The sequence below is a fragment of the Elephantulus edwardii genome, unplaced genomic scaffold (assembly GCF_000299155.1).
Source record: "Elephantulus edwardii isolate Elephantulus edwardi_28Jun2011 unplaced genomic scaffold, EleEdw1.0 scaffold00070, whole genome shotgun sequence".
In the NCBI taxonomy this organism is placed as follows: domain Eukaryota; kingdom Metazoa; phylum Chordata; class Mammalia; order Macroscelidea; family Macroscelididae; genus Elephantulus; species Elephantulus edwardii.
In genome coordinates, this window is record NW_006399820.1 from 2,214,913 (window position 1) to 2,227,357 (window position 12,445).

The 12,445-nt window shown below is 38.7% G+C and overlaps 1 protein-coding gene across 1 annotated transcript in view; it reads left to right on the forward strand.

The window, feature by feature from the left end:
• The window catches only part of LOC102849896 (cytidine monophosphate-N-acetylneuraminic acid hydroxylase-like), a 116,465-nt gene extending 109,499 nt beyond the window's left edge, over positions 1 to 6,966 (forward strand). The window contains exons 12-13 of the mRNA XM_006888682.1: positions 3,408 to 3,523; positions 6,891 to 6,966. Coding sequence (XP_006888744.1) covers positions 3,408 to 3,523; positions 6,891 to 6,966 — 192 coding nt within the window. The remainder of the gene's footprint in view (positions 1 to 3,407; positions 3,524 to 6,890) is intronic.
• The last annotated feature ends 5,479 nt before the right edge of the window (positions 6,967 to 12,445 follow it).

Sequence of the window (12,445 nt, forward strand, 5' to 3'; positions counted from 1 at the left end):
TATTGTAAACAAAGCCGCGATAAACATGGGTATACATATATCTACTTGGATGTCATTTATGGTCTCTTTAGAGTATATTCCCAGTAGTGGAATTGATGGGTCAAATGGTATCTTTATTTGCAACTTTTTGAGAAAGCGCCACAATGCTTTCCACAGTGGTTGCAGTCACTGTGCTACAGTCATTAGGATAATGTTATTAGTCCCATCAAGTAAAAAATGACTCATAGCTGACCCTCCAGCAAGTTTTCAGAGGCTGCAAATCATATGGGAAGAGATTGTCCACCTTTCTCCCACCAAGCAGCTGGTAGATTTGAACCCTATGCCTTCGAGTTGGCAGGACAAGTCCTTACCACTAACCCACTAGGGAGCTCAGGGACTTAGTGGTAAGGAGTGAGGGTGCCAACCCAAGTGAATGAGGTTCAAATCCACCAGATCCTCCACAGGAGAAAGGCAATCTCTTCCAAGTGATTAAATGACTCTAAAAACCCACAAAAGAGTCAGCTATGATTGGTTCTGGCTTGACATTATGCAATAACATGCCATCAGAGCTCCCCATTAGGATAATAGGGTTTTATTGGGGGGAATACCATATATTGAAAAAGCTCCTGGAAAACTTTAGCGCTGGTACCAAAGAGTTCATGAAACAACATACAGTCTTAGAAGACTATCTTTTCATGCCCCTTCATTTCCTTTGCATTAATAATGTGGTTCATTTGTACTGTTGAATTTGAACCAACTCATAGCTGACCCTCTACTATGTTTTCAGAGAAGATTTCTCATCTTTCTTCCATGGAGTAGCTTGTGGATTTGAACCATGAGCCTTCAGTTTGGTAGCATAGCTCCTTACCATTAGGCCACCAGAGCCCTCCTATAAAATTAAACAGTTAAAATCCAAACCAAAATCCTATTGCTGTTGAACTGACTTTAACTCTTAGTAGCCATCCATCAGATTTCAAGTCTGTAAATCTCAAGAGGGGACTGTCTCATCTCACTTGTTCAGAGCCGCTAGTGGATTCAAACTACTGACATTGCAATCAGCAGCTCAACATGTCACCCGCTATGCCACCAGAGCTCCTTATTAGCATAATTAAGAAGAGATGAACTGGAACTTGAAACCATCTCTGATTGTCTCTGAATTCCTTTTTTTTTAAATCAGCATCAGAAGTTGGAACTTCAAGGCAGAACCTTGGCTGCCTAATCTGAATGAATACTGCTCTATGGGATCACAGCAGATTGCAGTAGACTGGTGGACTCTGCTTTGTGTCTGAATGTTCAGAAAGGAAACAAATATTCTCCTTTGGAAAAATGAGAAAGAGGAGGAGGAGGAGGAGGAGAAAGAGGAGGAATAAAAATAAAAAAACTTTTGTTAAAAGCTTAATATATGTTAGACCCAGTGTTAAATATTCAGTATACATTGCCTCTTTAATCTTTACAATACTCCTATGAAGAGTATCCTATTATTATCTTCATTTCAGAGTAGTGAAACTGAGTTCGAAAATAGTTAGGAAGACCATATGCTAGAACCCGTATTTGAACAGCAAAATCAGACACCAGAGTCAGAGTCACTACACTTAGCCAGCTCTTCATCTGTCTTGTTTTCCATACTTCAGTTTTTGCTGATTGTGTTTCTCCTTCCTTCTCCCACCCCCCAGTCTGTGTGTCAGACATCTTTCTTCCATTCCCCATGTGTCTGCTGTCAAGGGTTGCAGCTTCTCCAGGGGACATGTTGCTGTTATGTGTGATTGAGTTGTCTGTGATGCATAGTGACCCTAATGTACAACAGCCCTAAACCCTTCTCTATGCTGTGTCAATCTTATTGTTACTGACACACCTATGCCTATTACGCCAGTCACTGAATCAATCCATCTTATTGAGGGTCTTTCTCTCCTGCACTGTCCCTCCACCTTCCCAAACATGACGTCCCTCTCCAAGGACTGATTCCTCCTTGCAACATGTCCAAAGTATGTCAGATGAAGCTTCAGAATCCTTGCCTCCAAGCAGTAGCCGGGCTTCACCCTTTCCAGGACAAACTTGTTTGTTCTCTTAGCAGTCCATTAAATACTCTTCCCCAGCACCACAGCTCAAAGGCATCAATTCTCCTTCTACTATTCCCAGTCATTGTCCAGCTTTCTGATGCATAGAAAGTAATTGCAAAGACCATGGCCTGTATCAGGCACACCTTAGTCTCTAGGCTGACACCGTTGCCCTTCGGTACTTTGGAGAGGTCTCTGACAGCAGACTTTTCCAATATAATTAATCTTTTAATTTCTTGGCTGCTGATACCTGGCTGTTGATTGCAGAGCCAAGCAAACTGAAGCTGTTAACAATCTCAATCTCATCACTATCTATCATGGTGCTGCCAACCGGCCCAAAGTTGAGAATCTGATTTCTTGATGTTGAGCTTCAATCCATATTGAAGGCTGCAGTTTTTTTGTGGGCTGTTTTTTTTTTTTAAATGAACTTCATTAAGTAAAAGCTAGAAACAAGGCTAGAAGTCCTAATCCACAACATAAACAATCTTCCAAGTATCCTGAAAAACCCACAACCAGGAGAAGATAAAATAGATGAATGGGACCTTCTAAGAATCAAATCCCTATGCACATTCAAAAACTTCTCCAACAGGGTATAAAGGGAAGCCACAGACTAGGAAAAAGTATTTGGTAATGAAATATCAGATAAGAGACTTATATCCAGAATTTATAAAATACTTGAGCACCACAAGATAAAGGTAAATAATCCAATAGAAAAATGGGCTCAGGATATGAACAGACACTTCACCAAAGAAGACATTCAGATGGCCAACAAGCACCAGACTGCAGTTGTTGACCTTCTGCAGCAAGCACCTCAGGTCCTCCTCAGTTTCAGCAAGTAGGGTGGTTTCATCTGCATAATGCAGATTGTTAAGTCTTCCTTCAATCCTGATGCCACATTTCTCCTCATAGAGTCCAGCCTCCTGGATAATCAGTTTCACAAAGAGATTGAAAATGGATGGTGATAGGACACATCCCTGGCATACGCCCTTCCCAATTTTGAAACATGCAATGTTCCCTTGCTCTGTTCTGATGACTGCCTCCTAGTCCAAGCATAGGTGTCACATTAGCATGATCAAGTGTTCTGGGATTCCCATTCTTCTCAGTCAGCCACAGTTTGTTGTGATCTATACAGCCAAATGCCTTTGCATAGTCAAGGAAACACAGACATTCCTCTGGTACTCCCTGCTTTTAGCCAAAACCCATCTGACTTTAACTATAATATCCCTAGTGCCACGGCCTCTTCTAAACACAGCCTCCACTTCAAGCAGTTCTCTGTTGGTGTACTGTTCCAGTTGTTTGTTCCCAGGGACATGAGGGCTGTTATATTCCGTGCTGTCTGGACCCTCCCTGCATGTTGCTGTGTGTCTGTTTCAGATCCGGAGCCGAGTGGATGTCATGAGGCACGTGGTGAAAAACGGTCTACTCTGGGATGACTTGTATATAGGGTTCCAGACCCGACTCCAGCGGGATCCTGACATATACCATCATCTGTAAGTCAGAAAACCCTCAAGTCCCAGCACCTTCCAAAGGAAGCCATGTAGATCAGTAGCAGCATGACTTAAATTCTGCCAGCTATGTGATCCTTTGTTAGTTTTTTAAAAAGCAAATCTGGTTAGAAAAGTAACTTAATGAGTCATTGTTTGCATATTCATTTGAATGTATTTCCCATCCTTTCTGGAAGATATTTTTTTTTCTACATTGAAGGGAAGAACGTTATGGAAAGAACAATGATTCATAAGATAAACATTTCCATGACAAGGATATGGTCATTGTCGGCAGTTATCTCCTGTATCACATGTTTGTTTAAGTCCAACCCTCATCATGCTCTTAGAGGACTAGTTAATGAATGGAAAGACCCAAGGGGTTCCTGACTGCCTACACTGTCTCTCACAACAAAATCTCTTGTTTGTGATTGTTGTTGTTGCTGCTGCTATGTGCTGTAGAGTCAGAACCAATCCATAGCTGACTCTCCAGTGGGTTTTCAGTCATTTAATCCTGCCAGAGGAGATTGCCCATCCTCCCCTGAGTGTTTGTGATTAGATGTGGCATATTTGTGTGAATCACAAAAAGGCTCGTTTGTCATTTTCATATTGCAAAATATGACCAAGGGAAACAGTGCTTTTTGCTTATTACCAAAGACCCTCTAAAAGCACAGAAAATTTAACTTGAAAAACTTTCATCTAAGTGTATAAACAACACCCATTACATTACTTAACCTCTTGGTTGAGTTTGCAAGCACAGACATCTAAATTTTTTTTTTTTTTTACTTTCCTGACTTACTTGCCTTGCTTTTGTTGTTCTTGTTAAGCGCCGTTGAGTTGTCTGGAACTCATAGCAACTCTATATACAACAACTCTGAACCCTTCTCTATCTTGAACCAATTTCCTTATGTCTGACACACCTACACACATTACCCCAGGATCTGAATCAATCAATCTAGTCTAGAGTCTTCTTCTCCCCCCACACCTCCAAGCATGTGTTCCTCTCCTGGTGTTTTTAAATCATAAAAAATTGTTGGCATAGAGACTGAAAAGAAAGAGTAAGTAACTTTACCAGACTTTTCACAGTAAACTTGGTTCCTCCTTCCTCATTTTCCAGAATGAGCCCTGATAATGATTTAGGATGTGCTCTTCCAGAACTTTTTCTGGTAATGTATTTCCCCTTCAAGAAATGTGCATAAAGTTGTAGAAAAGAGGGCTGCTATTGAGTTTTCATTTAATCATTTGTAAGCTTTTGTTTTATAACATCAACTGCAATTAATTGGTTCCATTTATTATAATGTCTCATCAAATCCTCACTGTGCTGTCTTTTCCTTCACCCTGCTTATCTATCTGCTAATAAATGTTTTTTAAAAAAAAATTGGTTTTTAAATGTAATCCCAGTATCCATGTACTGCAACTGGCCTTTCTTATTTATCAATAAGTTTTTGTTTTCCTTATGGATATATTTTGAAAATCTCCCCAGTTTGGGACAAGTAGATCCACCTCAGATCTTTTCATGAGTGTAAAATACTCCACGATTTACTCATTTTCATTAATACCTATACCTCGCTTCATGTATCAAAGGTATGTGGCAACTTTGGGGGAAAAGGGAATTCTGGTGGCTCCTTTTCTTGAGAGAAATTATTTTTTTGAAACTTCTTGGATGTTGATGTTAAAGGTGATTTTATAATATTGTGTCTTGATAACAAAGGCTGAGCACTTTAACCACTTGAAACACCAGATATCCTTCACATATAGATATATCCATACTTTATTGAAGGAACTCTGGTAGCATGCTGTATTACTTACTATGCTGCTGGCAGGAAAGTCAGAGGTTCAAATCCACTAGCTGCTCAGTAAAGATGGGTTGGAAACCTCCTTAAAGATGTTGTAGTTGCTGGTTGCTGCTGAGTTGGAACAAACTCATAACTGACCCTCCAGTGGATTTTGAGAGACTGTAAATTACATGGGAAGAAAGTGCCTATCTTTCTGTTTCAAAGCAACTGGATTATTCAAACTGCTTGCAGCCTTAAAAACTCGATGGAGGGTTTTCATGTGTCAGAATCAACTCCATGAAAGTGGGTTTGGTTAGGTTTTTAAACTTTAACTAGCCAACTCTGAATTGGCTTTGTTTCTATTTTTTCACTATTCAAAGCAATGATTTGGTTAATAAACATATAGCTGTATTTTCATAAGGAAATACATAATGATTTCCTAAGATTAAGTCATTGAAGTGGAGCTACTAGGTCCAACCCATCCAACCTATTTAGAATCTTTTATTTATTTTTTTATTATTTTTTTTTGTGTGTGTACCGTCAAATCAGATCTGACTGGTACAGGAGGAGATTGTCCCTCCTTCCCCGGCAGAGCATCTGGTGGATTTGAACTGTGCGCCTCTGGGATTGCAGTGCAGCTTCTTGCCACTAGGCCACTAGAGCGCCCCCTATTTTGAATCTTAATGCACCAGCCCAATCATTTCTTTCAGGGAGCCAGTTTGTCTTACAAATAATAGTATTACTGAATGCAAGGGGTTCTTTCTGTAGTCAAGTGCCAGATGGATTGCAACACTGATAAACACTTTATTATAGATCTGGGAGAAGGCAGTGAGATCCTTCTCAAAGACTGTCTCCTTCTCTGGGAGTGGCCATTAGGTTTTCATACCAGGGTTAGACACCAACTCAATCAACAATGCACCTTTGTTCGTAAAATCAAAGAATTTTCACATAAAAACAATTTATACTGCAGATACCAGTAAACAGGTATCTGTTTACTGTAAACCCTACAAAATAGTTAACACATGACTGAAAAGATAACTCAGGAAAGATGACTTCCTCTCTAAGCAAAGAAGCAGATTAAGATACAATTTACATATGACTGGGAAAAACAGTTTCAAAGAGATAAATGCTAAGTTGCATTTCCTCTCCTGTTAGACAGTTTAAATTATTTTACATGATTAAAGAAAGGAAACAAAGAATTCTAAGACAAACCAGTTTCACTGGATGGAGACAAAAGATGCCAATTGAGAATTCTGAACTTATTAATACCACCCCATCAATAGTCAGGAGCTATTTATCTGCCCCTTCACCAACACTGAATGCTGATGCATTTTTTAGTCCTAATGCTTTTAATCACCTAAATGTAGATTTTTCACACATGAGGACTCCTGAAAGTGAGGCATATAGTACTGCATTTAAAATAAGACACAGTTTTCATGTTTTAAGAGATAATATTCAACATATGAGTTACACAAGCAGCTGACCACGGCACAGGAATGTTTTCTCTGAGGAGAGCTGAGTGCCAGGCACCAGACAAATTCTGGCAAAGACACAGGCATAGCTGTTTCTAAAGCGTCATCCTCTTTTTATCTCTCTCACAGGTTTTGGAACCATTTTCAGATAAAACTCCCCCTCACACCACCCAACTGGAGGTCCTTCCTGATGCACTGTGGGTAGAGCAAATCTCAGAACTCCTTGGTAAGGCATCTTGTAGGTTGAGGATACACCTATACCATGTGTTCATGATGACTTACGTGGCACCTAAACTATGTAGACACAATTTGTTGCAGAAAATTTGACTTTTGGGAGAATGAGGAAAGATAACAGTAATAAGAGGAGTCCCAAATGCAAACAGCTAACATGCTTGGCTGCTTACTGAAAGACTACAGTTTGAAGACAGACCCTAATAAGCACTGTATGTATTGCATAAGCTAAACAAAGGGAGAACTAAAGAAAAAGGATTGCATCTGACTTTTTTGAGAGGGAAGAAATTAAAGTACTGAGAAGAAGTTGGTCTTTTGGAAAAGAGAGAGAGACTTGAGATTGAGTAAGGGTTTTAAGCAAAATGATAGAAGAAATGTAGGAAGAATATTCCAGACAGAATAAATCAAATGAAAACTCATGAAGATGCTGGGTGAACTAGATGAATTTGAGCAATGGCAAGACAATGTGGTATGAATAAGAAGTAAAGGGAATAAGTAAGGAACATGAGTGGGGTCTTGGAAAATAATGAGAGTTCAGAGATGATGCTAATCTGATTCAATCATTGTAAAGAAACAATACACAGAAAGGGTTCTTGGCACAGGTCTTGGGGATAGAGAAGGCCAGCTCGAAAGTGGAGTGAAAAGTGCTTCTGCATAAGTGTTTGAGTGAAATAAAGTGGGAATTGGAAGGTCAATCTAGAAATTTTTCATCCTCAGCAGTTCAAACCCATCAACCTTCTAAGAAAAAAGATGAGCCAGTCTACTCTCATTAGATTTGCAGCATTACAAAACTGATAGAGGGCTCACCATGAGTCAGAAATGACTCCATAGTAGTGGATTTTGGGTTATCAAGGAAACAATAAATACAGTGATCAATGCCTCTGACTTGGAATTCAATGCCTATCATTAGATTTGTGTGACCTTGGGCAAAGTGCTAAACCTCCATGGATTTCAAATACTCATTTGTAAAATGAATGTTATTACAGTACTTGCTCACAGGTGGGGTCATATGTGTAAGGCACTTCTAGAAAAGTGATTGGCATGCAGTAAGTGAACCATAACTGCCAACTCTGTGACTCTTACAGAATAAACAGGAGAGTCATGGCTACCAGAGAGTTACTTGATTGATCAGAAAGAAATCAGGACAGTCATATTTTTATTCACATGGTAGTTTCAAATTTTCTCTCATTTTAGAGCATCATAGGCTAAGTACTTCGGACTTATGAAATAAGAATAAATTCCATTTCAATGGTGATTGATTTTGTAAAACACAAAGCATCAGAATGATACTGTTACTGAATGTGAGGGGTTCTTTCTATAGTCAATTGCCAACAAGATAGATAGGTTGCAAGATCCAAAGCATTTTATTGTAGATCTGGAAGGGCAGAGAGAATCTTCTCAAAAAATGCCTCCATCTAAGAGTCGACATTAGTTTTTTAGTTAGGTGCTACAGTTTCTAGTAAACAGACAACTTGTGATATAATTTACATATGACTGAGAAAGACATCTTCAAAGAGATAAATACTAATTCAATTACATGTAACTGGAGAAAAAAAGTTTCAAAGAAGTAAGTACTCATCCAGGAAAGATGCATTTTCTTTCCTAGTAAACAGTTTATTTACATGACTAAAGAAAGAAAAATAGAATTCTAGGGCAAACAACCAGTTTTGCAGACTGGAGACAACTGACGTCAGCTTTACAACTATACGGTACATTTGAACAATCCCAAATTTATCAATACCACCCCATCAATACTATGAAACACAATGTGAATAGAGGAATGCATGAAATGTAATACAGAGAAATGAACCACAATGTATATGAATTCTGCATGCAAACCAATATTAAAAAAATATATCATACTATTTTAGCTTTTGGAAGCAAGAGTGGCATCCACTTCCTAAATAACATGCCTCCAGAAACTTTATGAACTTTGATAAATGTTGATAGTTGTAGAGGGGCTTCGGGTCTTTTGTTCATAGGGTCACTATGAGTCGTGCTCGACTTGAAGGAAATCAACATCAGCAATGACAACATTTAAAAAAAGAATGCATCCAATGCACTAAAAATTATGAAAAACAATTGTATTCGTGAGGGTGGCAAAGCAATATTTAGCATTAATTACATGAAATAGTGATGTGAAAAACATATTGGCATATTTTATATTTATTGTACAATAAAAATTAAATCGATACTGTTCTTCACTGTTAATATTTTTAATTTACAGGCATGCCAGAATGAGAAACTGAAGACTTGTGATGCTGTATTATAGACACAATAAGCTTACACCAAAGAAGACTATTTTATTAACATCAATTCATATTACATGTTACATTGGTGAGTCTTTCATATGTCTCACAGTTGTGGATCACTACAAAACCAAATTCTTAAATATTTTACTTAAACCACCCCACTTCTCTGAACAAAGGACCAAAAACAAACAAATACCCCCAAAAGCCCAAACAACAACAACTAAAACCAATAAATGCTACCGGAGCACCTCACGCAAGAAAAGCAAAGCATAACAGGAGACCCTGGCAATCCTTTAATAGATTTGATTCCTCAAAGAAGGTTTATTGAAATGGTTAGATAGGAAATGTTCATAAGCTATTTCTGATTCACTTCCCCCTCAAAACCTGAAAGAAAGAAAGGCCTTGCTGAAGTCATATATTTACCAAAACCAGGCTACAGAGGTCATCTAAAAGGTCTATATCACTGGACAGGTGAAACAGGTGAATTTACATATTGACTCAGTGATAAAAATGTATTGTTTAATGCAGTTTGGAAGTTCTAACGGTTAGATCTTTGATTAATAAAAAACAGTAACACTAATTGCCACCAAGTACAATTAATTTGGTGGCTACAAATCATTCAGAAAAAAACGATAAAGGTCTTCAGCTCTTCTTCTGAACAGTTATAAACATTGTTTGAACAGTTATAATGAACAGTGTTCACTCATCTCTGCTAATGTCCATAGTTACTCAGACAGGCTTCTGATTAAGATATATACGTACATGAAATTATTCCTAGGGAAATGTGATTGTCAACCTAGATTTGTGTCTTACATGCTGATTTTTCCAACACACGAGCCTATTGATTCCAACACCAAAATCTATTTTCTGATTGCAGATACTACCTCTTTAATTCTGAGTAAAACACAACCTCTAATGATGGAATTTATATCAATCTTCTACTTAATAAAATGATTTGATTGTCATCTCATTAACAATAATGTCAGAAATACTTGGAATTCAGGTTTACTATAATTTACACTATGTAGATTATAAAGTTTTCATTTGAAAACAAATGTACTGTATAGCAATAAAAAATTATGTTAAAATCCATGATGAACAATAAAATATTTTGAAATATGTATTATTTTTGCCTCACAAAGCTCATCTTTTATTTATTTTTTTTTAAAGCTCATCTTTACTTTCTTGCTGTTTTTCTAATTTCTCCTTCTGATATCCTGATTCCAGCAATTCTTTGGTATCACCAGGATCTCCAGTCCAATGACTACTGTAACCCCTAATGACCTCGGTGTCATTCCTACTCTGTTGCTTTTGTTAGCTTCTGTTGTGTCATCCTCAAGTCATGGTAACCCTACACAGAACAGAACAAAACACTACCTGATCACATACCACCCCCATGATTGGTTATAGATCAACTGGATTGCTGTGATCCAAAGGGTTTGATTTGATGATTTTTATAAGTACATTACAAGCCATTCTTTCTAGTTCATCTTAGTCTAGAAGCTCCACACAAACCTGTTCAGCATTATAGCAGCACACAGGCTCCGGTGATAAAGGGATGTTGTCTGAGTATGAGGTACATTGGCTGAGAATTTAACCTAATTATTTTTCATGCTGTTGTTTTCACATATCCTCTAGTTGACTATGTGACCCTTTGAACAATAGATTTTAGTCTTACCCTATCCTGCATCATCCTTGCAATCTCCAAACGGCGACAATCTCCATTGGGACAGTTACTGTATCAATTCATCTTGTTGAGGCTCTTCCCCTCTGTCTCTGGTCTTCTCCTTTTCCCAGTATGACATCTTTTTCCAAGGATGGACCCATCTTGATATAATAGTCAAAGTATGTGGTATAGAATTTCACCATCCTTGCCTTTAAGGAGCAACTTGGTTGCACTTCCTCCAGGAAAGACTTTTGTTCTTTTGGCAGTTCAGGACTATTTCTTACTCTTTGCCAACACCACAACTCCAAGGCATTGGTTATTCTGCCATCTTTAGTCATAGTTCAACTAGAAGATGCAAGGAAAGCAATTGAAAAACACATGACTTGGAAATCAGATAAACCTTAATCTTTAAATGGACATCTGTGCCCTTTGCACAGCTATGAGTCTGTTTTGACTCTACAGCCCGCAGCAGCATGCGTGCAGAGTAGACTTGCCCCAAAGAGTCTTCAAAGCTGTAAACTTTCGTAAATAGAGCGCCAGGTTTGTCTTTCAGATGTCTCTGGGAGGGTCCGGAGCACCAACCTTTTGACTAGTTGGATAATTTTGGTTGAACTCTGGTGACCTAGTGAGTAGGGAATAATATACCTAGGGCTCGGCAGAAAAAAGATAGGCAAACTTCTCTGAGTAATTTACAGGCCCCCTCCCCATCCGCTGAAGAATCAGCTATGAGTCGGTTCTAATCAATGGCAGTAAGTTTTGTTTTAGTAATTTAATTAGTTCATATTCTGAACTTGTTCAACGAACAGTGTTTTTTTTGAAACTGTAATGAGAGAACATTGTCGACAGGTGGCAGAAGAGGACCATATAAAAATCTTCGGCCCAAAACTATATAATCGTTTTGTTCCTTTTGTGTGTGACAGATGCTGATAATCTCACTGTAACCCAACTGGCTTCTACTCCCTCTTTTTTAACTGCTTCTCCTAGTGTGTTAAAGATGAGAGTGGCTTCATTTGGATCCTACTGTCCCTTAGAAGCTCTCCCTGAGTCTCTCCAGCTTTTCGTGGGACTGACGTACTTTCAACTTATGAGGCCCCCACTGCTTTATGCGTTGAATGAGCATCACACTCTTCCCCAAAGCATTTGCTCATTATGGAAATTATGGAGCAAAAAGCCAAAACTTTAAAATTGCGTGTCAAATATGACTTTCCCTCTAGTGCAGAATACCTAAGTTATTATCTCACTGCTACCAGGGATGGCATGTGCCCTGGGAACCCCTTGAAGAAGGTCGCTACTATTGAAGCAGTTTCTATAAACTCTGTAAAATCCAACATCTTTCCCCCCAACACAGCAAGCATGGGGCAGGGGACGCGACAGAGCCTGGATATAAGACATAGGAGTGCCACACGAAGTGCTGGAGAACATTCTCAGTGATCACAAACTGAATGGCACTTGAATGTAAAGAAGGAGCATTGGTGCTGAAGCCAGTAGGTAGTCTCACCGCTACTTTAAAGGCTGGCACTTCGAATCTAGTAGAG